At 46.5% G+C, this 25,681-nt stretch overlaps 1 protein-coding gene across 10 annotated transcripts in view; it reads right to left on the bottom strand.

Annotated features, from left to right (window-relative positions):
• The window catches only part of DGKG (diacylglycerol kinase gamma), a 215,063-nt gene that overhangs the window by 24,243 nt on the left and 165,139 nt on the right, over nt 1-25,681 (bottom strand). For 9 of the 10 annotated variants that reach the window (XM_023187581.1, XM_023187584.1, XM_023187580.2 and 6 more), the window contains one exon: nt 17,632-17,809. In XM_023187581.1, coding sequence (XP_023043349.1) covers nt 17,632-17,809 — 178 coding nt within the window. Of the gene's footprint in view, nt 1-17,631; nt 17,810-25,681 lie in introns of those variants that run through there. The other variant, XR_002725462.1, reaches the window with a different exon arrangement.

Genomic DNA, 25,681 nt, shown 5'->3' with positions numbered 1-25,681 from the left:
AGGACTGTGTTCTTGTTTTGTTTATCTTTGTATCTCTAGCAACTAGACCAGCCTTTGGCATATAGAAGGCTCTTGATATATGTTTGTTGAATAAACTGAATAGTATAGATGCTTTAGAGCCAAAGACTTTGACAAGTTTGGCTAGAAGAAGAAAAGAGATAATAATCGATAATAATAATAATAATTATAGTTGCCTGCAGTTATCAATGGGTGATTGGTTTTAAGACCCCTGCAAATACCAAAACAGATGCTCAAGTCCCTGATATAAAATAGTGCAGTATTTGCATATAACCAGTGCACATGCTCCTGTTACTTTAAATCATCACTAGATTACGTATAATACCTAATACAAGCAAATGCTTTGTAAACGGTTTTTATACTGTATTGTTTAGAGAATAGTGACAAGAAAAAAAGAAAAAACGTCTACACGTGTTCAGTACAGGCATAACCATCCATTTAGGGAAAAAAACCTTTGATCTGCTGTTGCTTGAAGCCACAAATGCAGAACCCATGAATATAGAAACCTGACTGTACTTGCCCAGATTGTACTGGGTAACAGGTTTTCCATGAATTAACTCATGTAATCTGCATATAACAGTCAATTTCTACCCAGCCTGGTTTTTGCCTCGCTCCTTTATTGTATAATTTTTCTGTCCATTCTCATCCTAGTTGCTTTTTTCTTTTCTTTTCTTTTCTTTCTTTCTTTTTTTTTCCGAGATGGAGTCTTGCTCTGTCGCCCAGGCTAGAGTGCAATGGCATCATCTCGGCTCACCGCAACCTCTGCCTCCCGGGTTCAAGAGATTCTCCCACCTCAGCCTCCCGAGTATCTGGGATTACAGGCACCCACCATCATGCCCAGCTGATTTTTACAGAGATGGGGTTTCACCATGTTGGCCAGGCTGGTCTTGAACTCCTGATTTCAAGTGATCTGCTCGCCTTGGCTTCCCAAAGTGCTGGGATTACAGGTGTGAGCCGCCGTGCCCGGCCCCTGGTTGCTTTTTTGCATTAGTGAAAATTCAGTCATTTAAGAGGCAGGGGAATCTCTGGGTGTCCTGATTTTGGCTCTTCTTTTACAGTGCCTTTGGAAAGTGTGGGATATCCTTAGCTTAAGAGGATGCTTTGCTACCTTCAATCCCACCCCTACTCCACTTCCCCTTCCATCAGCACACGGGGGTTCAGGTCTTGGGGCTGCCATGGAGCAGCCCAGGGAATCAAACAACCCTGAAAAGAGGTGCAGGGAGCCTGACTATGTATGGAGCCAACAGAGTTTCTAAACCATACCGCCATAGTGGCAAGGAAGCCTGCCCCATACCTTAGAACATCTGTGTCATATGACAAAACCTGTGGGCCCTGTTCGTTTACCTGGGTTACAGTAGTACTGGCATGCTAAGATGTTAGGTGCTATTGTTTGGGCTGGAATCCTGTCAGTTTAGTGGATAACACTAGTTAGCCAATGCTCATCTTGAGCTCTGATTGGCAGGGGTATGCATCTGATTCATTAGAAATGCAAACAGGAATCTGTCACTACTTAATACATGGCTGCTGATAGAAAAACTGGAGTCACAGAGGTAAAGAAAAAAGCTGGGAAACTCTACACTAAGTTCTTGAGGATGGGACTAATAGCTTAATTGCTGTGTCATTTACGGTAGGTCTCTGAGCCTGTTTTCACATCTTGAAAACAGGAGCTGTATTAGTCTGACCAGGCTTGCATAAACAAGCAGCCACAGGATGGAGGGCTTAGAAGGCAGAAATGTATTTTCTCACAGTTCTGGAGGCTGGAAGTCCAAGGTCAAAGTGCCAGCAGGGTGGGTTTCCTCTGAGACCCCTCCCTTTGGCTGGCAGTTGGCTGCCCTCTGGCTGCCTCTTTACAGGGCTATTCCTCCATGCATATGGCCCTTGGTGTTTCTCTGTGTGTCCAAATCTCTTCTTATAAGGACACCAGTCAGACCGGATTAGGGCCCACCCTAATAAACTCATTTTAACTTAATCACCTCATTAAGGCCCTATCTTCAAATACAGTCACACTCTGAGGTGCTGGGGGTTAGGGCTTCTTGGATGCGTGAATTTTTGGGGGACACAATTCTGCCCATACAGGGATAATCATAAACCCTACTTCGTGGGTTATTCTGAGAACAAAAGAGATAAAGAATATGAAGGTGTTCTATAAAAAGCCATGTCCCTTATCATTGTGCTACTAAGAAGCTGACAAGTGCTGTGTGTGTGTGGGATCTTCTTACCCTCCTCAGAAAGAAAGGACACAAGCCCAGTTTTGCTTGCAGTGGGGCCAGGTTCAGTCCCCACAGTCTAGACAGGTGCGTGGGAGCTGGCAGGCCTCTTTGCAGACTTAGCCCGCTAAGGCTGCGGCAGGCATGTCCTCGGGCTCCTCTCCTGCCTCCAAATTTCCGTGGAGATGGGCATGTGTCCTTGGTGGCTCGGGCACTCAAAGCCCAACAAAGCTGGGCACTGCTCAGCTCCTCTGAACCTCCCAGTTGGACTGGTCTGCACAGATGAAACACTGCTCCTGGCAAAAGAGCTTCAAAGCACAGCTCAAAGGCAATGTAGCCTGAAAAAGGCCTAGGGGTGGGGAAATGGAAAGAATCCTGAAAGACTGTTTCCTGATCTTCTACAGGGGAAGGGGACTGGGGTTCCCCAGGAACAAACCAGTGAGTAAGAAAGGAAAGCTCTAACTGGTCAATCTCCATTCCCATGTTCCCACCTGGCCTCTCAAATCACCAGGCCTTCAGGCATCCCAACTGTAACTAAGCTGAAGAATACTCTATGATTAATACTTTCCCCAGAGAAACTGATCCTGTCATAAGGAGAGAGGCAGAGGGCTTATTCCTTGGTCTTCCATGAACCCAGCACAGAGAATGTACCCTCGTGACAGGTTGTGAAACAACATGAGCTTCGGACAGAGTTGGGTCTGATCCTGTCACTTGGAAGAAGGCTCTTAACTTTTCTGAGTCTGCCTTTTATTTGGAAAAGGTATTAATAGATACAATAAGTCACTGGCAGGGTTGTCTCGAAGTTTAGAAGGGGTGCCCTCAAGTACCTTGTATGATTAGGATGGGTTCAGAGCAGCACACAGAGGGCCCTTAAGAAACACTTGCTCTTACTGCAATTTTATGTTTCTTTACAAAGGGATATCCTCAGGAAGTTCCATCTTTGCTACACAGTAAGTGCATGGCCTTCTGTAGATGGTAATTAATGTAACTTAGAGAAGGTTATGGAGGAAGAGAAGGAGACGAGAGGGAGGGAGGGGAAGGACAGGTGAGGGGCGGGGAGGATTCTGAGTAAGAGAAAGGCAGAGAGACGGTAAAGAGCAGAGATATTATGACCTTGAGAATTTAGGGTGACTTGCCCTCTGGCAAGTGAAGCATCTCTATTCCTTTTTTTCTTTTTACTCCAAAACAGGGGGGAAACTCACCCTTTTATTTGAAAATGAACTCCCCTCCTCTCCCTGTGGCTGTGTGTGTGTGTGTGTGTGTATGTGAGGCAATCCCACAATCATTCTGGTTGCCTTCTCTTGTTCCTGGGCTGAGCAAGGTGGGAGCAGAGCAGGTTCTAGACATCTTTAAGGCATGGGTTGGATACTCTTAGGCCAGTTGGGTACCCCGCTCCTTTGTGCCATGCCCTTGTCACACTGGTTTGTGGGTTTCTGCTCCTCTCAGGGCTCTGTAAGCCCCATCAAGGCATACAAGTGGCCAGAGGGCATCGAGTGGCCTTTGAGTCTGGATAATCCCATTGGGAAGGGGCAGGAAGCAGAAGCAGGGAGAGCCACTGCTTTCTGACAGGGAGAGGGCCTGCAGAGCCTGAGGGAGAAGCGACGTGTGGGCTCAGCAGGCAGGACTGGAATTGTGTCTGTTCTGGCTCTGTCTACTTGTGTGACCTGGGAAAATCACTTCCCTCCTCAGGGCCTCAGTTTCCCCCAATTGAGGGTGGAGGTATCCTATCCCTAAGGTCTATTTGCACTTTTCCAGCCAAGATGGAGGCTGGATTTCCTGATGGTCTGAGTCAAGGGCAGACGGGTAGGAGACCTCACCTGTCCTCACACTGTGCAGAAGACAGAGCATTCATTACAGCCCTACACTGAGGCAAGAGAAAGTGTGAGGGCCTGCACACAATGGCCATTGTTGTTGGTTCCTGAAAACCTGCTTACGTGGTGGGTGGGGCAGGAAAAATGTGTCCTCCATTCTGTGTGGCTTTATCTTCTGGGATTCTCCAGGGCTCCAATGAAGGTGCTGTATGTTGGGGGAGGTGGGCTTTGAAAGCTCTGTGCATGAGGGTCAGGTGCTTCAGAGTGGGAGGCAGTGCACTGGCAGAGCTGTATGGTGGGGAGTGTCCCAATGGCTCTGAAGCAAGGGTCTGACATGAGCACGGCCCTAAGAGAAGCCAAGAGTGGGGATGTCCTTTAAGGCCTGGGAGCCGGCAGAGCTATGGAATCTTGATCTGGTGGTCCCAGTGAGGTCCAGTGCTGGGCACAGACTCCACAGCCTAGACCTTTACAAAGGACAAAAGCAGGAATTGACACATGGGATCTAATTAAACTAAAGAGCGTCTGCACAGCAAAAGAAATGATCAACAGAGTTAACAGACAGCTTACAGAATGGGAGAAAAATGTTGGAAACTCTGCATCCAACAAAGTTTTTTCTTTCAATCCTCGTGGCAACTCCATTAAAAACTACTATCCCAACATAAACAACAACAACAAACCCTTCAGGCTCAGAGGCTGAGAAACTTGCCTAATATCAGAGAGCTGGCATACCGTAAAGCTGGAATTCAAACCAAGGCCCGATTCAAAAAATAAGCTCATTTGAAAGGACGCAAGGCAGAGACAAAGTACCTTGGAGTGACAGGGCAACTGAAGGCAGGGAGGTGAGCTTGGGTGGGGGTGAGCCTCTTCTCATCTCCTGTTAGGGAAATCTTGGCTACATGATCTTATTAAATGAAATGCTGAATTCTTCGGCTTGAAGGTAAAATACTAGTTGCTACATTATCTGGCATTACTTTACCCACTGAGCTCAGGAATCTCCTTCAGGGTACACTGTATATAATAAAATAAATCAATTAGTGGTAAGATTTTCCAGCTTAAATCAATCCTGATTCTCAGGCGTGGCATATATAAGGTACATTCAAGAGATCTGCACTGGCCAAACTAATCACAGCTCAACGGGCTGCATACAGCACCTACTATTGAGAGATCATCTCAAAAAGATCTTAAAAAGGAACTAATCACATTCACTAAGATCATCTCAGATTCTCCAGAAAGGCAAAGTTGGAGGAAGGTCACAACAGGGAGGGCCTTTTTCTGGTGGTTGGGTCAGGTTGGCCAGAAAGGGGGAGGTGTGGGAGGGTCTTGGGTGTGTGTGGAAAGAATCCTATGTTTGAAATACTAGGATTTGGGCTCTAGTCCCAGATCCACCAGCTAACACAGTCTTGGATAGGTCAATTAAGCTCCCTGGGCCTTGTTTTTCTAATCTATAAAGTATTCCTCAGGGGTGCTGTAGGAGATTAAAATGAGATGATGAATGCAAAATATTCCTGGCATCTAGTGCTAGATCCAAGTAAGTGCTTAACACATGCTGGATGAATAGACCTGAAGATGAAAAGAGATGGGCGCTGGCCTCACGCTAGAGGTGCTAAGGGGAAAGGGTCTCTGCCGATGTCTCTGTTCTGCTAACAGAAGCCCCTGTTGATGGGGAGAGGTTTGAGTGTGGAGGCAGGCAGGAAGAGGCTGAGCTTGTTGGGAGAGGGAGCAGGGGTCCTGCTGGGTGGTTTGTGGGGAGGGAGGAATCACCTGTGTGGCAGTGTCCTCTGTCCACCCCGTACTTACTGTTGGCTCTGTCCATCCTTCCCTTTGGGCTACTAACTCTCAATTTGAGGTCCTGGAGCTGGAAGCCCGCATTCTGTATTAGTCTCCTCACTGGCCTTGTTGCCACCAGGTTCTTTCCCTTCCTTGCCTCGTTGCCACCAGGTTCTTTCCCTTCCTTCTAATCCAAACTGCACATGACCCTCAGATCCTATTGCTCCTGGCTGAAAAACCTTCATCTCTTCTTATTATTCAAAGGATCATATTCAAACTCCATGAACGGTCTCCATCTTCCAATCTTTGCTTTGCTATTTCTGTGTTTCAGTGCTCAACCCATGTTGCCTTTCTTTTACTCACTGTCTTTTCAAGTCTTTTTGAGCTGCCAGGACTAACACACATGCATTTCATCTTGTTCATTCATTTGTTCATCAAACATTTGTTGATCACCTACTAGGTGCACTGCGTGGTGCTGGGCAGCTGGGGCACATGTTCTGAAGGGGAGGCCTCCTTGCTTTCTACACTCTTTTTTTTTTTTTTTTTGAGACAGAGTCTCTCCTGTCGCCCAGACTGGAGTGCAATGGCACAATCTCGGCTCACTGCAAGCTCCGCCTCCTGGGTTCATGCCATTCTCCCAGCCTCCCAAGTAGCTGGGACAACAGGTGCCCGCCACCATGCCCGGCTCATTTTTTTGTATTTTCAGTAGAGACGGGGTTTCCCCATGTTAGCCAGGATGGTCTCGAGCTCCTGACCTCTTGATCTGCCTATCTTGGCCTCCCAAAGTGCTGGGATTACAGGCATTAGCCACCACACTTGGCTACCTCCCACACTCTTACAAACTCATGTCTTCCATTCCATGGTGCTTGCCCATTATGCCAATATTAACATGATTGTTCTACAGATATTTCTTACATATAGATGGTAGATTGTCAACTACTTGAGGCCTGGACCACATTGCATTTTTGTCCCCTCCTCTACAGACTTGGAGCACCTTAGATACTTGAAGACAGGTTTGAGTCCAGGCTCTATCATGTGTTATCTGTGTGATTTTGGCCAGTCACTTAATCCCACTGAGCTTCAATTATGTCCTGAGACATAAAATGGATTAAATAATTATGCAATGGTTTTGTCCCATAAGTAGGTATTCAATAAATAACAGCCCAACATATATTTGATGATTAAGAAGATTAAACACTGCTATGGACTGAATGTTTGTGTTCCCCTCCCCGCATATTCATATGTTGAAGCCCTAATTTCCAATATGATGGTATTTGGAGGTGGGGCCTTAGGAATATAATCATATTATGAGGGTGGAGTCCTTGTGAATGTGATTAGTTCCTTTATAAGAAGAGATTGAGAGAGATGATCTCTCCACACGAGGATACAGCAGGAAGCGTCCATCTGCAAACCAGGAAGAGGACTCTCACTACGAACCAAGTGTGCTTGCAGCTTGATCTTGGACTTCCCAGCCTCCAGAACTGTGAGAGATCAATTTCTGTTGTTTAAACCACACAGTCCATGGTATTCTGTTACAGAAGCCCAACTCACTAGGAAAAACACTTCTTGCACCAAATAGAAACAGACCAAAGAGGATACCAACATTAAGGCTGTGCAGAGCATGTGGCCAGGATGGACTTTTGCTGTGGGATGGATCTGAGGTGGTGCCCAATATTAAATGGTCTATGAATTTCTGCAGGGGAACAGAGACCAGTTTGGGGGTCAAGATGGGCAAGCGCAAGAGGGAAAAACTAAGGTGTCTAGTCCTGCCAAAGAGTGTAGCCTAGAATTTTCTTCTGTATGTGAAAAGTGAAAGGTTCCTTGGTTCTGTGGTTCTATTTTGAGCAGCAAACCTCCTGAGGCAGGAATTCAGTTGGAGTTCAACTCCAGCTCGAACCTGTGTGAGCAAGTTTTTCCTCTGCAGATGCTGAGCAGCCTCCTGAGGCACATTTCCATCTCTCCAGGCCCTCCCAGGTCTTGGAGAAGGGAGTGGGAGAGGGGAGGAGACACAGCTGGAGTCAGAGTCTTCTTCATTCAGACATCAGCTGAGAAAGAGTGAATGATTGCTTCACTTGAATTTCCAGTGAATTTGAGTTGGGTCAGGACCAGCCAGAAACTGGGAGGCTGGGGTGGGGTCGGGGTGGTTACTCTGGGGTTTGTAGAAAGAATTGTACGTTTGGAATACCAGGACTTGGGTCCAGTACCAGATGCACCAATTAATGTGACCTTTGATAGATCAATTAACCTCCCTGGGCTTCCTTTTTCTAATTTATGAAGTTTATTCTTGGTATTCTTTGGAGGAGAAACCAGACCTACCAGTGCAGTGCTTCTCAAAAACTTCAGTGTACGTGTGATCGCCAGCAGATCTTGTTGAAATGCAGATTCTGCTTCAGCAGGCCTGGTGTGGGACTTGAGAGTCTGTGCTTCTGACACACACCCATGCAAGGCCAGGGCTCCTGGTTCATGGACCACATGGCGTTCTAGTGCAGGGATTGACTAACCATGGTTTGAGGATCAAATCCAGCCTGCTGTTTGCTTTTGTAAATAAAGTTTTATCAGAACACAGCCATGCCCCTTCATTTAAATATTGCATATGGTAGTTTTCATGCTAAGTGGACAGAGCTGAGTAGTTGCATCAGAGATTGTATAATGCACTCAGCCTAATTATTTTAATAGTTACTACATGGCCCTTTACAGAAAAGGTTTTACAACCCCTGCTGTAGAGGACTGAGGACTGGTCTGTGTGAGCCAGAAGGTCTGCATTTCTGTCTGGGTTTGGCCAAGGGCAAGCCACTTCACCTTGCTGGTACTCACTTTCCTTATCCAGGGAACAAAATATCTATGTTTCCTTATCCAGGGAACAAAATAATATCTACATTTCTAGGCAGCCTGTGATTCTGGGATTTCAGTATTACATAGAAAACATCATAGTTTCTATAGAAACAGGCATCTGAGAACCACGTTGAATGGCCTGCATTTGGAAGCTGCAAAAACATACCTGGCCTAACCCCACAGAGTCTAGCAAGGCAGATCCCATCAGATGCCATGAGAGGTCTATGGAAACAGACCACAGCTACTCTCTGATGTTGAGTCAGCTGGGATTAGAAATGGGCTTAGGCCGGGCGCGGTGGCTCAAGCCTGTAATCCCAGCACTTTGGGAGGCCGAGACGGGCGGATCACGAGGTCAGGAGATCGAGACCATCCTGGCTAACACGGTGAAACCCCGTCTCTACTAAAAATACAAAAACTAGCTGGGCGAGGTGGCGGGCGCCTGTAGTCTCAGCTACTCGGGAGGCTGAGGCAGGAGAATGGCGTAAACCCGGGAGGCGGAGCTTGCAGTGAGCTGAGATCCGGCCACTGCACTCCAGTCCGGGCGACAGAGCAAGACTCCGCCTCAAAAAAAAAAAGAAATGGGCTTGAGAGGGGGGAAGAGTGAGAATTGGAGGCTGGCCTCCTGAGCTCCAGTACAGGTGGATGCTGGCAGAGGGGCCCTGGCACAGCGCATACCAGCATCACTCACACACAGTCATTCTTGCTGAGAGACCAACTCAAAAACAATTCCCTAACTCGCTGCTCCATGTGCTCCTGACTGGGTGCATTTGGTCAACCAATATTAACAAGCCCTTTCGAGGCCTCCGAGACTCTGCCAGGCACAGGGATACAGAAGGGTTTATGACATCTGGGGCCTCCTGGGGGCCTCACAGTCTGATGGGAGAAACACCATGTAAATAAATAATTATACGAGAGTTCCTCAAGCCAGCCATGAAGGGAAACACGTGACTCTGGGTCTCCAGCTTGGGCAACAGGTGAGACATCAATAAGGCAGGGAACATGGGTACGGGAAGAGGCAGTGTTTTTAGAAGGGGGAAGGATGTGTAAAGATGGGGAAGATAATGACTAGTTTGGGGCATGTTGATTTCAACGTGGGCTGCTTGAAGGACTAAATGACAAAGCTGTGAATTCCTATGAAAAGCAAAACAGCGTCTCTGTAGGCCTGCAAATGTTGAACGGGAATGACATATATGTTGCCATGGTTACTTCCCAGAGCTGAGAAGAGTCCCAGTGCACACACCCATAGTACTTCTGGGGCTCTCTAGGGGTTACCTGCCTTGCTCTGTCTCGGCCCACAGGAGAGACCTGGGCCAGAGAGGATCTCTGTTAAATGCAAACTTTTTAGGAACATTTTTATTTTCTCTCAACTCAGAAGAGTGGTGGCTGATCATTTCTCACTATGACTGTCAAATCTCCACTGAATGGGAAAATTTGGAATCTACAGACCTGGACAGCTGCTGAGCCCCTGAGGCCACATTCTAGTACGGCTTCATAAAGATGAAAAGAAAGCCATGAGAAACAGTGAACTCGTGCTCACGATTATTTCGGTGTCTCAACTGATCTCTAGTTCCTCACCTGGGAGTACGAATCTGAGATGGCTGGATGGCATCCCATTCCCTTGCTTTGGGATTCAGAGCATAATCCATACAATTAGAATCCACACAGGTACAGTGCACAGATAGATTGAACCATATGTGCTTGCAAAGTAGCAGAGCCAAGGTATTGCCCTTCCCAGGTAAATTGTCCACATCTAGGAAGGCAGATCTGATGACTGCACGTATTTGCCTGAAGAGTGCTTGTGCCTGCTCTGCTCAGTTGGTTTGAGTGCTAGGCTAGTGAGGCCACATGAGCTACACACTGGCTTGCTGGCCTTGCTTGGGTTCTTTCTGGGTAGCTAAGCAATTCTTAGCACTTAGCACAGTTCCTAATTATATGCCTGTCTATGGGATTATTTTATTGAGGCCTGGCTCCCCCACTCCCAATGGCTATAAAGACTATGTTTGTTTTTGGTTTTGTTCACCATTGTACCATGGTGCCTGGCACTTGGTGGGGGCTTTGTTAAGTATGTGTTGAATAAACTGACAGGAAGCCTGTCTCCACTGCTGGGAAAATGACTCAAAGTAAACACTACCGAGGGTATCTGTCTCCCTGTCTTTGTTTACCAAGAATTGCAAAAAGTATTATCTAGTGAGATCCTGGGGAGATTTTGCGCTACCCATTTATAACCTTCTCTAGGGGCTGGGTGCAGTGGCTCACGCCTGTAATCCCAGCACTTTTCGAGGCTGAGGTAGGCGGATCACCTGAGGTCAGGAGTTTGAAGCCAGTCTGGCCAAAATGGCAAAACTCAGTCTTTACTAAAAATACAAAAATTAGCCAGGCATGGCGGCAGATGCCTGTAATCCCAGCTACTTGGGAGGCTCAGGCAGGAGAAACACTTGAACCTGGGAGGCAGAGGTTGCAGTGAACCGAGACTGCGCCATTGTACTCCAGCCTGGGCAAAAAGAGAGAAACTACATCTCAAAACAATAAAATAAAATAAAATATAAAATAAAATAAATAAAATAAAACCTTTTATAGGACACACCATTTGCAGTTCAAATAGGATTGACCAAGGAATCACTAAGAGGAAAGTTGCTTTAATATCAGACAGCCAGAGGGGCCAGGTGTGGATAACAAGGCTCAAGACCACCGCTGGCTTGAAACTGAAGGCTGGATAGGAGCGGGTATGAGGATCAGTGAAGAGGCTGAGAAAATATGCAGGAGGCCTCTGCCTTTATATTTTAGGCTGGGGCCAGAGAGAAACAATGGTATAGCTCCCCAGGACTTTGCTCCTCAACCCCAGGGGGACCGACCCAGCCTTGTGCCATGCCCTTGGTGCTTCCCCAGGATCCAAGACTAGGCACCCTCTCCCTCCCCTTGCTTCACTGGACAGCCAGCTCAGGTGGAACTCCACATGGGCAACAACAGCCAAACATGTGTAGGCACAGAGCCAATACACAACCCTAGAATTACAGGTTGTTAGAGCCACAGGCAATTTAAAATCAATAGATCAAATCCTGAAGCCGTAGTCAAGAGAGTGAAATTCTAAATTTGGCCCCTTTCTTATAATATTCTAAATACCTTCCCCCACACCTAACAATAATTCTGATTACTGCTGACCAAGTGCTCACCAAGTTCCAGTCACTCTGCTGAGTCCCTACATGGATGATCTCTTTTAACCCTCAAAACAAGGCTGAGGGAGGGAGACCATACTTGTTTCCATCTTGTAAGCATTGAAATGGAGGCTGGAGATGTCCAGCGGCTCATCGAATCCATGGCTGGTGGTGAGAAGCTCTGGGTCTTCTGAATTCTAGTTCAATGGTGAGTCCCTACTCTACCCTCTCTCAATTGCAAGTCCTCTAAGCTATATTTGAATTACCTATTTAAAGATGGCCAGCACATCTTACTTATCAAATGAGTTTATAATAGCTCCATGAAATTGAATTCTCAGCCTCAAAAATACTCACATGTAACTCTAAGATTTTTGTTTCTTAAGATTTTTCACTAAGTGCCTGTTCGTCCTGCTCCAGAATCTACTGCCCACTGGCAAACTGGAGGCAAGATTCCTTACCTTCTCTGCCCTCTTCCAACAAATGTTTCTGTAGAACACATGTGCACCAGGCAGGGTAGGAGGCTTTGAAGGGGACACAAAGATAAAAACACGTGATCCTCATTTTCCAGGTAGTGGCAGGGAAAACATATGATAACACACATGCCCCTGACACAGACCAACTTCCGATAAGTCTACTGATGAGATAGAAGGCAAAATTAAGTGCTCAGGGAATTCACAGGCTGGGCTCGCTTCCAGCAGGGAGATGGCCATTAGGTAGGCCTTGCAGTGGGAGCAGAATTTCAACAAGTAGTTGTGGAGCCTCTCCTCGGACTGGGATTAAATACTTATTATTTCCTGAGTGCGGGGCTTATGCAAGACACACAGTAGGCTCCCTGACACATTTTCTAAACACTAGCCGCTTGGGCTAGGCTAGGAGTCATGGGCTTGAATGTTGGTTCTGATGCCACCACTAGATGTAAATTGTATAAATCCTACCCTTTCTCTGGGCCTTTGATTTTCCCCAACTATGAAATAGGAATATGGAGGAGGCTGGATATATCCTTGCTCATGAGTTTCTGGTTAGGATTACACTAAGTGAACACATGCAAAATTATTTTCAAGACAAAATGAAATAGAAATACAAGAGACTGTTTCTCACTATTCTTATTGTTGTTACAAAAACTAAAAAATAGCAAATTCCATATGCTTCTCATGTGGCTAAAAGCCTTTTTTGGAGGGGGTAGGGTAACCACTTGAGGCCAGGCACTGGGGATACAAAGATTAATAACACCCAGCCTCCATCCTTGGAATCTGGAAGGTCTAGGAAAGGAGATAGTAGGTACGATTGGTAATATGAGTTTAATGTGCTACTACAAAGGCTGGGCTGGAGTTTGGCAGGAACTCTACTCTTTCTTTTTTTTTTTTTTGAGATGAAGTTTCATTCTTGTTGCCCAGGCTGGAGTGCAATAGTGTGATCTCGGCTCACTGCAGCCTCCACCTTCCGGGTCTAAATGATTGTCCTGCCTCAGCCTCCCGAGTAGCTGGGATTACAGGCATGCACCACCATGCCCAGCTAATTTTGTATTTTTAGTAGAGATGTGGTTTCTCCATGTTGGTCAGTCTGGTCTTGAACTCCCGATCTCAGGTGATCCACCTGCCTCGGCCTCCCAATGTGTTGGGATTACAGGCGTGAGCCACCGTGCCCGGTCGAGCTCTGCTCTTAGTGGTAATGCAGGTGGATAGTAATGCTTAGGACAAGAACTTCAAATGTGAATCAAGTGGCATTCTCCAACACAAAATAGAATTAAAGGCATAGGGACTTTTTTTTTTTTTTAAGTTTGGGCTTATTATACTATGTTCCAGGCACTTTCACATCCATCATCTTCCTAATAAGCCATGTATTATTACGCCAGTTTTACAGATGAGGAAGCTGAGACTCAGGGTGGTTGGGTAATTTCCAAGATCTATAAAACTAGAAGCATAAAGGCAAAATTTAAACCCAGATTATCTAACTGTAAGCATGGGGCTTTTTCCAATACCCCTTGTTGTTTTCTTATCAGCCAGTGTTTCTATAGAACCCATTCCATGCTAATCTTGAATGACCTTCTTACTCGGATTGCTTTTCCCAGGAGAAAGACTAATCTTTGATAGAGTACAGTGGTGTGATCTCAGTTCACTGCAACCTCCATCCACTGGGTTCAAGCAATTCTCCTTCCTCAGCCTCCCTAGTAGCTGGGATTAGAGGCATGTGCTACCATGCCTGGCTAATTTTTGTAGTTTTAGTAGAGATGGGGTTTCACCATTTTGGCCAGGCTGGTCTCAAACTCCTGACCTCAAGTGATTCGCCTGCCTTGGCCTCCCAAAGTGCTGGGATTACAGGTGTGAGCCACTGTGCCCGGCCTGATGAGAGAGATTTTACAGTAACCCCTCCCATCATCATTTCCTCTTCCACTTCCTATGATAAACTAATTCCCTCCTACTGTGCTCTCCTGACTTCTCCCTCTCCTCCAACCCCAATGAAACTGCCAAGGAGTTAAGAATCGCAATACATGAGGAGGCTGCAGAGAGAGCACCCTGCCTCCTCAGCCATTAGCCTACAAATCCCAGGACAAAATACACTGAGAGAAGGGAGAAATTTGAATACAATTCTGTCCAAGAAAGAGTTCACATAGACCAAAATCTGACTATGCCTTAATTTTGCAGAACTGTAAGGAATCTTAAAATATAATTGTCAGACTTGCTTATTTTACAGATTCAGAAAACTGAGACCCAAGAAGGGGAAAGAACTTGCCTCAAGTCACACACTAGCAATAGGCAGAGTCTGGACTGGAACTCCAGTCTTCTGACTCCTAGGCTAACGCTTTTTCACTAAAATACATTGCCTCTTTAGCTTTTCTCATTAACAACTCAACTTACATGAGATCATAGCCCTTTCAAGAAGAAAGCTCAGTGCTGGTATCTCTGCAAAGCCCAGAAGTCAGTGCCCCACTCTGATCAGCTGATGTCCTCATCTAAAGAACAGGAAGTGGTTTCACTTCTAGCTCTGAAAGCACATTGTAGGGGTGAGAAAGGGGGATTTGGGGAAGAGAGTTCCTGTACATGATAGTCCAAAGCAATCAGCAGACACTTTGGTCTTGCTTGAAGAAGGGGAAGATATAAGGTCAGACATGTAAGGGGAAGATGAAGGTTGTCCTTGATCAGCACATGATCTCATCAAGAGCTTCCCCCAGCCGCAGGGTGGTGGAGAGTGGAAGTGGGGAGGGGGGAGGGTGGTGGTGGGGATTCGGCTCTGCTCATTCCCTTCTCTGCTCTGAGGGAGCTAGATACCAGAGTGGGGGTTGAGATAGGAGCACCAGGGTAGGAAGATTTGCAGGAACTTGATACAACCTTCAATGCTTCCTCCACCCTCCGTTAGCACCCATAACTTCTCCTGCCAAGGGAGGAAGGAGGAACACATTATTCAGCTTTACACACTGAAAAGTTTACTGTGTGAAATAAAGGAGACTTAAGAGGTCAATAGAGGCTGGGCACAGTAGGTCACACCTGTAATCCCAGCACTTTGGGAGGCTGAGGCGGGTGGATCACCTGAGGGCAGGAGTTTGAGACCAGCCTGGTCAACATGGAGAAACCCCATCTCTATTACAAATAGAGAAAAAGTAGCCAGGCATGATGGTACATGCCTGTAATCCCAGCTACTCAGGAGGCTGAGGCATGAGAATTGCTTGAACCTGGAAGGAGGAGGTTACAGTGAGCTATCATGCGCCACTGCACTCTAGCCTGGGTGACGGAGTGAGACTCTGTCTCAAAAAAAAACAAAACAAACAAAAAGAGGTCAACAATTCCTGAATCCTCTCTTAAAGGACAGAGGTGTGGAGATGATGTTTCCTGATGACCTGGCCTGGAATATAACAATCTGATTGTCAAATAGATGGGTGTGAAACAAGAGAATAGACTCCCCAACCCGCGCATTGATGTCAGTGGAGTTTTGCTTTCTTCTAGTGGTAGGATCACATCCCACCTTAGTACTAACAGCCTGGGACATCAAAGCACACAGACGCAGAGCCATGGAATGTTAGGCACGGGAGAGACTGCGGGCATTTGCCTGTAGCAATGGTGCTCCAACCTGGCAGCCCATCAGAGTCATCTGGGGAGCTCATTAAAATTGAGATTCCCAGGAACCAGCCCAGAGATTGATTAGGTAAATCTGGGCTGGGGTACACAAATCTTCATTTTCAACAAGTAGCTGGTTTAAGAACCAAGGATCTGGTTCAACCCCATCCATCCACCTATCAAAACTTTGATACAAGATACTGCTTTTACAGTAAAGAAAACTGAGGTGCCAAAAATAGGGGTTAGTAGCAGGACTTGGACTAGAATTTGGTCCTCTTCCTGCTGGTATGGTGTCTCTGCCAGTGCTCTTACACCTGGCTTTCTCTTCCAGCTCACCTGTCCATTGAAGACCTGTGAGCCCACAGGGGAATCAGCTGCCAGGAGCTTTGATTAAATCTCTCCATTTGGATCACTGGTAGAAAATGGCTACTTTTGAGGCTGGGGTAGAGGTGGTTTTAAGGACATTCTCAGAAAGCTGTGCTCTGTATTCTGGTGAGTTAAAAGTGGAAGGCCCAGCTGGTGGCCTCTAAAACATACTACCCAGTTGTTCCAGACAGAAAGAATAGTCGGTTCATGGGAGCAGCCTGCTGTGTTGGAGGAACCAGAGTGGCAGAGGCAGAGTGAGCGATGGAGAGAGTGGCAGAAGAGGAGGTCTGGGAGGTAATGGGAAGCCAAAACATACGGGACCCTCTAGGCCACGTGATCTTTGGCTTTTTCTCCAAGCCACTGCAGCATTTTGAGAAGAGGAGTGTCATAACCTGACTGCTCTGATGTGGTGGTGAGAACAGGTTACCTACGGCAGTGGGATAGAAGCAAGGAACCCAGTGAGGAAGCTTTGCAGTAATCCAGGGGACAGAGGATGGCGGCTCAGATCAAGATGGCAGGAATACAGGTGGTGAGACATGGTTGAATCCTGATGTTTTTTAAAAGTAGAGTTAATGGATTTTCTGATGGACTGGCTATGAGATGTGAGATAAAAAGGGGAGTCAAGGATGACGCCAAGCATTTTGGCTCCAGCGATGGGAAGGCTGGAGTTACCAACTGAGAGGAAGAAGACTGTAAGTGGAGAAGGTTTGGGGGAGGGACGGCAGAGCTCTGCATTGGACATACCAAGTTTGAGGTGTCTGCTAAACACACAAGGGAAGTATGGCACAGGCTGCTGGACACAGGAGCCTGGAGCTCAGGGAAAGCTCGAGACAGGCTGGAGGCATCATTGAGTATACACATGCTATTTAAATAAAGTCTTATGACTGGATGAGGTGATCAAGGAATTAAGTACAGGCAGTGAAGAGAAGAGGGTCAAGGACCCTGCCTGGGGACCCTCCAGTATCAAGAGGTCAGAGAGAAATGAGACTGAGAAGGAGTGACCAGTGAGGGAGGAGGAAAACCATGAGCAAGTCAAGTCCTAGAAGCCAAGTGGACCAAGCGTTTCCAGGAAGAGGGAGTGATCAGCTGGGTCACATGCCACTGACCGCTGTGGCAAGATGAGGGTTAGGAACTGACGATTGGATTTAGCTATTGGAGAACTGGTAACCTTGACAGAGGCAGCAGTTGACTCTGAACCTCATGGAGCCCCACAGTTTGACAACTGACTGTCATTGAAGACACCCTTATTGTGAATTTTTGTCTTCTGGATTAAGTTGTAAACTTTGCAACATCGGATGACCAGTCAGCATATGCGCAGAGCACAGAGTCCTTACTGGGCTGTGGGGCCTTATGAAGCCCGTTGACACCCACTTGAGGGCTCCTACCACTGGGCATTGACCTAAAGCAATTATCCTCATTCCTGGCTTACCTTGAACGCAGAATTTCAGTTCTTTGGGGTCAGTGACACCCTTCCTGCTTTCCCGGATCACGGCCCGGTTCTTCTTGTTTTCTCCCCAGAGATTGGTGCCTCCATACATGCTGGGAATGTTGAGAATGGCAATGCCTTCCAGGAAGATGTTGCTCAGGTCCACCCCAACCCCATCACACTGGAGGACAGAGAGAAAAGGCCATCTGTTAGTGTCCTCAGTGTGTCACAACCCAAGGTGCTCTGTGTGTGTGTGGTGGGTACTCTCTTAAAGGATGTAACAGGTCCTCAGCCACCACCCTGCCACTGTAAGAGGAGAAGTCATGGGCAAAGTCGCTCAGACTTAATGCTTTGACCACTGCGGTGAGACGAGCAATCCAGTCCTGGTCAGCTCTGGGGAAGACAGCACAAGGCTCCAGGGGTCATCTTTAGGTCTAGAAGTGCTTTAGGGCTGGTTCTCAAGTCAATTGTCAAACTGTTCTCCAGTCTAATCTCATTATCATCAATCTTGCCCCTTCCTAACCATTAGAAGATTTAGTGGAACTGAATTCAGAACCTAACAAATGACAGAATTTTTGTTTGTTTGTTTGTTTTTGTTTTTTTAGATGGAGTCTCGCTCTGTCGCCCTGGCTGGAGTGCAGTGACACAATCTCGGCTCACTGCAACCTCCATCTTCTGGTTTCAAGTGATTCTCCTGCCTCAGCCTCCTGAGTAGCTGTGATTGCAGGCACCCACCACCACACCTGGCTAGTTTTTGTATTTTTAGTAGAGACGGGGTTTCACTATGTTGGCCAGGCTGGTCTCAAACTCCTGACCTCATGATATGCCTGCCTCGGCCTACCAAAGTGCTGGGATTACAGGAGTGAGCCACCATGCCTGGTCAGAAAATTTTTGTTTTACCCCCTCCTATTTTATCTCTCTGTGAGAAGCACAAGACTTTAAGCTTTGGAAGGCTTTCAGAATATGCCTGTCTCCTGTATCTGTATCATAAGTGCAATTTTGGCATATGTGTTTGCTGAAGGAGCAGAGTTTCTTTATCCAATCTCCACAACTTGCAATCCCCACCAGGTACAAAAAGTCAGAAGGCTTGAATTTTCATCTCGCATGTCTATAAAGTCAGCCCACTTTGGCATCGTGCTTACCAACACAGCAAGAAATATCAGCTCTGATCCTTGTTCCTCAGGATAGTAGGTAGTTTATTTCACTTACAGAAGCAAACACTGGACCCAGAGAGTTCAGCTAAGTTATCCAAGATTGCACAGCTAATAAATAACAGAGCAGGGGTTCAAAGTTGGGGGCTTTGACTACAAAGTACATGGTCTTTATCTTGTTTATTGCGAGAAAGAAAAAATCAAATGCATACAATAAAAACCCACTGTCTCTGAGGTTACGTACAAACCCAAACTTCCAGAGACTTATTAGCAGAGGAGGACTAGAAAGGTATTGTTGCCATCAGAGGAGGACTCGAAGACTTGTTGCCATTCATAGTGAATCACCTCCTGATTTCTTCTCAGGTCTTACATTATGTTATCTTGTTTCCCCAACTACAAGATGGAATACACTGAGCATCTCTGGTAACTGGGAACTCATTTTTTCACTGGGAAGTTCTGATAATTTGAGAGGTCTCTTTATGTTGATCTGGATTCTCTCTCACTCTTGTTTCCACCGGTTGGTCCTGTTCTCTCTTCTGAACCCATACAGACCGACGCTCCTTCCTTCTCCTTGGGCCACCCCCCCAGGCAGATGATGATGATGATGATGATCATCACCATCGTGCACATGTATTAAGCACTGCCATCGACCACACACAATTTTATACACATCTCATTATCTTCGCAATAATCCTATAAGTTAGTTACTATGACTATCCTCTTTTTACACTGGAGAAACTGAGGCACAGAGGAGGTTAAGTAACTTGCCCAAAGTTCACAGCTTACAAGTGGAAGTACACAGATTTAAGGGCAGGCAGTCAGAGCCCAAGTCTTTTGTTTCTCCTCCCTCTCACACTGCCCAGGTTGTGCCACCTCTGGACTGTCAACTCTCTTCATCTTCTCCCATGAGACTTAGTTTTCAGATCTTTTCCCATCCTGGCTGCCCTGTTTTGCACAAACTGTAGTTTGTTACCCTGCTATTTGGCAAGGTCCCTAGCATTGAAAACACCACCAACGATTGGATCTGATGGGGGCAGGTGGCTACCACACCAGTACTTCTTGTGGCTGAAATTTTATGATACTATCCTGCCCCAGAAATGAGATGATGTGCAAAGCTCATGTAAGAGTTCAGCATGTTATCTATTATCATTATCTTTATCCTTAGTATTCACTATGATCAAGGTTGCACTGGCCCTTTTGTTAGCGACTAGATGACAACATCACTTCAGCTTAAATGGGTGGTCATCTTTGTTGCCCAGACCATCTCATGATCCTATTTTTCATCCAATTCTTTGCCATTCTGAACCTGTGTAGATTTAAAAAAATAACATAGACATAAAACTTTACATTTATGTTAATTAATTTCATCTGGCTTTCAGCCCACATTTCCTCTAGTCTACCCAGTTTACTTCCAATCTTCATTCTGTGACCTTCTGTCATAGCGTTCCCATCATTTGGGGATTAAGTCATTAATATGTGTGCATAAAAGGAAAAAACAGTGATGGAGCCCTCTCCTTGGTCAGTTTAACACCAAACATTATGCATTAACATCCCTAGGGGTATGGCTGACCTATCAGAGCTGCATCTTCTGCACTGGACTGTCACCCAGCCTACTTTTTATTATAAGACAGACTGATGGAATTCAGAGATGAGAGGCACATAAGGGAAGATGCCTCTCATCTTTCATGCCTCATCTTTCATAAATGAGCCCCAGTGAGGTTAAGAAACTTCCCTGTGGTCATCTAACTTATTAATGGTAGAACTAGATATGTATCCAGGTCTCCAGACCTCAATCCTGTGTTCTCTCCACGAAAACATAAAACACTGTGCCGAGATCAAACAGCATTTCCTAAACGACCACCCTACAACCTCTATCAGAAAAGGAATAAGAGAACTCAATTAAGTCACCAATATCTGTGTGCAAAGCCTAAATACTTGGTTAATAATCTACTCTAGAATCTTGCCAGGGATCAGAATAAAGTGTATCAGTCTGTGGTTTCCAGAATGTACCCTATTCTTATTTTTTGAACACTGGAGCCATATTTGTCTGCCTCTTATTGACTAGAACCTACTCTGTTTTCTGGATTTGTCAAAGCAGCCCCTGAATGACATCTACAGGCTTGTCCGGCAACTTGGATTCAAATGTGTGTGTGTTTTTCAAAGCCAGTTAGTTCTCCACTGATCTACCTTGGGCTCTAGTATCCACCTTTGGCATCTCTTCTTCCATTTTTAGTTTAAGGCCACTCTCTTTGGAAAAGATGAAAACTCTTCCAGAATGGCAAAGTCCTGTTGAGCTATGCTTTCTGTGTTCTTTGTTGCTTCAAATGTTGTCTAGCATTCAGCTTGGCCTTCAGTTAGCCTGAAGCCAGGCTCATAGCTCTGAGTTGCTTTTGTGTATTCCTACCTGGTTGCATGCCCAGGCTCTGCCTTTGTGTGTATGTGCACAGTTCCCTGAAAGCATGGGCTCAACCAGCTCTCTCTGTTGCTGTCACATTGATTGAAAAACAAAAACCAACTCCTTTTCCTTTTCTTTTCAATGTGATTCATGATTTCTTAGAAACTTATTTTGGAATGTCTTCTACCCTCCTATCCTTCATACACATATTCCTAATTAGGGATTTAGGCTGGAGTCCCATTGGATCTGGATCACTTTTTTTTTCTTTTTTTTTTTTTTTTTTTTTTTTTTTTTGCTCTTGTTGTCCAGGCTGGAGTGTGGTAGTGTGATCTTGGCTCACTGCAACCTCTGCCTCCTGGATTCAAGAGATTTTCCTGCCTTGGCCTTCTGAAGTAGCTGGGATTACAGGCACCTGCCACCATGCCCAGCTAATTTTTTTTGTATTTTTAGTTGAGACGGGGTTTCACCATATTGGCCAGCCTGGTCTTGAACTCCTGACCTCAGGTGATCCACCTGCCTTGGCCTCCCGACTCGGCCTCACGCCTGTTGGGATTACAGGCGTGAGCCACCGTGCCTGGCCCACACTTTGTTTTATTCTTGTCACCCTCTAGATGAAGCAGCCACTTCCCCGTCTTGGTTGTAGTTGCTTCTACATCATCTCAATTTATTCATTGTTGGTCAAAACATCCCTTTCCCTTCTAAGCAGTAATAATAATAATATTAGCAACTCATGCTTGTTGAGAGCTTCCTACGGCACTGTGCTGGGATTCACCCACAGCATCTCTTGGGATCTTTACATGAACATGATGAGGGAGGCAGCATTGCTACCCCCAACTGACAGGGCCTCTTAGGGGTTAAGATGCTTGCTCAAGGCTCCATAGCTTCCCACTCTACAAGATGGCAGAGCCAGGATGCAAACCCAGGAAGGCAGATGCCAGATCCTACGCTGGAGATGAGTCAGTGAGGCAAATCGGGATTTTTGCTGATGCTAGGTTTATAGCAAAATTAAACTTCCAGCTGTTTGAATAATTGAGATCTCCCACTACTGCTCTATCTTATTGAGTGCTTAGAGCAATGCCTGGCACATCAATGTTGGATATTAATATTATTATATCTTGCCTCCGCACCAGGCTTGTTTTTTAAAAAAGTACATCACCAGCATAGTCCTTGACAAACAGTATTCCACAAAGTCACCTTTCTTCCGTACTACAGTTTTAAGTGCACTCTGTCCCTCCATCTCTATCCATAGCCAGCTAAGTGTGTTTGCTATTACCTTGGTAAATGTTTACTGCTTCCTGGAAGAGCAGACACTCCTCACTCTGCTTTCTAGGTTGTCCCCTTCCCCTATTACCGCAGTGGGTCCCATGTAGATAGGGCAAGTAGAGGAGGTGGGAGAAGCCTGGGGTCTGCTGGACGCTGATGTCCTCTCCTCTTGGAATGCACCTACTTGGAAAGTGAAAGCCAATATAGTGTCTTGGAAAGAATGTGCTTGCCTGGGCTTGGAGGCAGAGAGACATGGGTTTAAATCTTGGCTCTGTCACTTGCCAGCGGTGTGATTCCAGGTTGTTTCCTTACCCCTCTGAGATTTAATTCGTCATCTGTAAAATGGAGGATGGGGGAAGAACATCTGCTTTAAGGGGCTGAATGGTGTCTGGAAAGCAGTCGCACTCTGTAACTGTCTGCATTATTATCACAGGTTCCCCAACCTCTGTGCCAAGAGGCATTTATCTTCCTGAATTCACTCCCCACACCTGAGGCTTTGCTGGAAGCATCTTGATGGCCTCTTGGCCCGACCCAGGCTGGTAAGAGCTTTGGCAAGCGCATGCCTGCGTGCCCATTCTCCAGAGTTTCTGGCCTCGCGATCGTGCCCTGATTTCCTTCAGAACCCCAGGCCCGCTCTGGAAGTGGAAGGTAGCCGTGCTGTCTGGGAAAGTGGAGCCGAGCAAGGGACGCTGTCGGCCTAAATGGAACACCGGCACCGGGGCCCGCTCCCCGGCGGGTTCCGGAGCTAAATCCTCTAACTGTTCCATGACGTCATCGGGCCCCCTCCCCCTGCTCCGGCCCTAGCGGCCCCGGCGTGGCGCGAAAGAGGGTGGCGGTCCCCGCGCGCACCGTGGGCCATCCCTAACCCAGGACCTGGCTAGCAGGCTGCCCTCTGAGCCCAGGCTGCGCTGGGCGGAACCGCGGATTTATAGCCCGGAATGGCGCTGAAACAGCTCCTGGCCAGAGCAGAGAACGTGCGCACGCTTGAAATCGTGCTCAGGTGCGCCGGCGGCCAGGTGCCCGACGTCGGGCTTGGAAGCAGGGCCGGAGTTCGTCTGAACCCAGGCCCGGGAAACCAGCGGCTGCCGGTCACGTTCGACTGTGTCCCCCTTGGGAGGACAATCCCCCCAGTTCTGGTTTCTTCCTGAGCCACGGGTGGTTGGTTGGTTTGGTGGAAGGCCAGTGCACAGGTAACAGAGACTGACTGGGTTAGGAGGCAGAGCGCATTTATGTGCAAATGAAACGCACGGGGAACCCGTATTCCTCTCCGCCTCCCCGCCCTTGACGTCTGGATACCTACAGTCACTGAATTCTAGGCAGAGGCAGCCGATTCCTCCGCCCTCGCCGACAGGGACTTGGAGCACCGCAGCTTCCCAACCGGTGCCGGCGTTTCCGCGCCCTCCTGCTGTCCTGCGCCGCGACCTCAAAAGGGCGGCGGGTGGGGGTCCCTCCGCTCCAGCCCTGTCGATCCTATTTCGGAAGGGCCTCAGGGAAGGAGATTCCACAATTTATTTGATGACCTGTTTCAGTTTTTAGCAACTAGGAAATTCCCCCTTCTTCTAACCTCGATTCACCGTGCCACAGATTTGGTTTGGAGGCAGATGGTTCTGTTTATAGGCCTGCCACTCGGCTTTGTCTGCTCTCAGGAATGACCTCTGCCAGGCCAGATCGGTGGAAGCCAGGACTCGGTAGCTCCGGAGGCATGTATCCCCTTCCTGCTGGAAATTTTCTCTTTCTTGGATACCCTGCCACTGAGTTATTTCCCTCCCATCTTCCACGACTCCTTGGTCTTTCAAAAAAAAAAAAAAAAAAAAAAAAAAAAAAAAAAAAAGGCCAGGCACTGTGGCTCACGCCTGTAATCGCTGCACTTTGGGAGGTGGTTGGATTACCTGAGGTCGGGAGTTCAAGACCAGTCTGGCAAACATGGCGAAACCCCGTCTCTACTAAAGATACAAAAAATTAGCCAGGTGTGATGGGGGGCGCCTGTAATCTCAGCTACTCTGGAGGCTGAGGCAGGAGAATCGCTTGAACCCAGGAGGTGGAGGTTGCAGTGAGCTGAGATGGCGCCACTGCACTCCAGCCTAGGGGACAGAGTGAGACTCCGTATAAAAACAACAACAAATTATGGTTATTTTCAAACATACAGGGAAAGTAGAGAGAATAATAAACCCCCGTGTACCCCAAAACCCAGTTTGGGTAATTAGCACCTCTAGCAACTGGCAGCTAATCTTCTTTTAACTCTACCCCAGTTCACTTTATCACCTCCAGGTCAAACTAGTTTATAGCAAATTCTTGAGATTCTATCATTTTATCCATAAATACTTGACTATGTATCTTTAATAACTCAAAGAAAATTACAATACTATTGTTACTCTTTAAAAAATTCTTTAAAAAGGATCCAGTAGTTGTTCAAATTTCTTTGATAGTATCATTTTTTCTTTTTTAAATTGTTAGCTTGCCTGAAAAGTCTTCATATTGCATTTGTTGATATATATCTGTGAGGTCTCTTTGGATCTATAGACTCCTGTTCTTTTTTATCCTTGTCTTTTGTTTATTGAAGAAATGGGTCATTTGTCCTTAGAGCAGTGCTTCTCAAACTTTAATGTGCATGCAGATCACTCCAGGGTCTTATTAAAATGCAGATTCTGATTCGGGAGGTCTGGGTGAGGCCTGAGACTGTATTTCTGACCCCCTCCTTGGTGATGCTGATGCTGCAGGTCCGTTGACCACACTTTGAGTAGTAAGGCTGTAGTGCTGTGAAGATTCTGGATTTTGCCAACTGCATCTCTGGGGTGTCTTTGAAACATAGTCTATCCCTTGTATTTTCACTAAATTGGTATTTTTAGATCTAGAGGCTTGACTAGATTTAGGGTTAGCTTTTTGGCAAGATTACTTCATTGGGGGGCTGTATATTTCCTATTGCATCTCATTAGGAAGCACATAATTTGATTGTCTCTTTTTTTGTGATTTTTAGACTGATCAGTGGATTCAGGTGTTGTCAGCCTGCACCTGCTATTATACAGTTCTTGTCTAGACCGATTACTGTAGTCCCCTAATGGTAGGATACCCTTGAGGATACCCTAGCACCCTCCCTGTACTTTTCGTCCAAATCTCTACAGATGCTATTTTCTCCATAAATTTTTTCCCATATAGTCTCTCAAAAGGATCTCTCTCTCTTTTTCTTTTCTTTTCCTTTTTTTTTTTTAAGACTGAGTCTCACTCTGTTGTCCAGGCTAGAGTGCAG

This window comes from Piliocolobus tephrosceles, chromosome 2, assembly GCF_002776525.5.
Source record: "Piliocolobus tephrosceles isolate RC106 chromosome 2, ASM277652v3, whole genome shotgun sequence".
In the NCBI taxonomy this organism is placed as follows: Eukaryota; Metazoa; Chordata; class Mammalia; order Primates; family Cercopithecidae; genus Piliocolobus; species Piliocolobus tephrosceles.
This window is presented reverse-complemented; position numbering and strand designations above follow the sequence as displayed.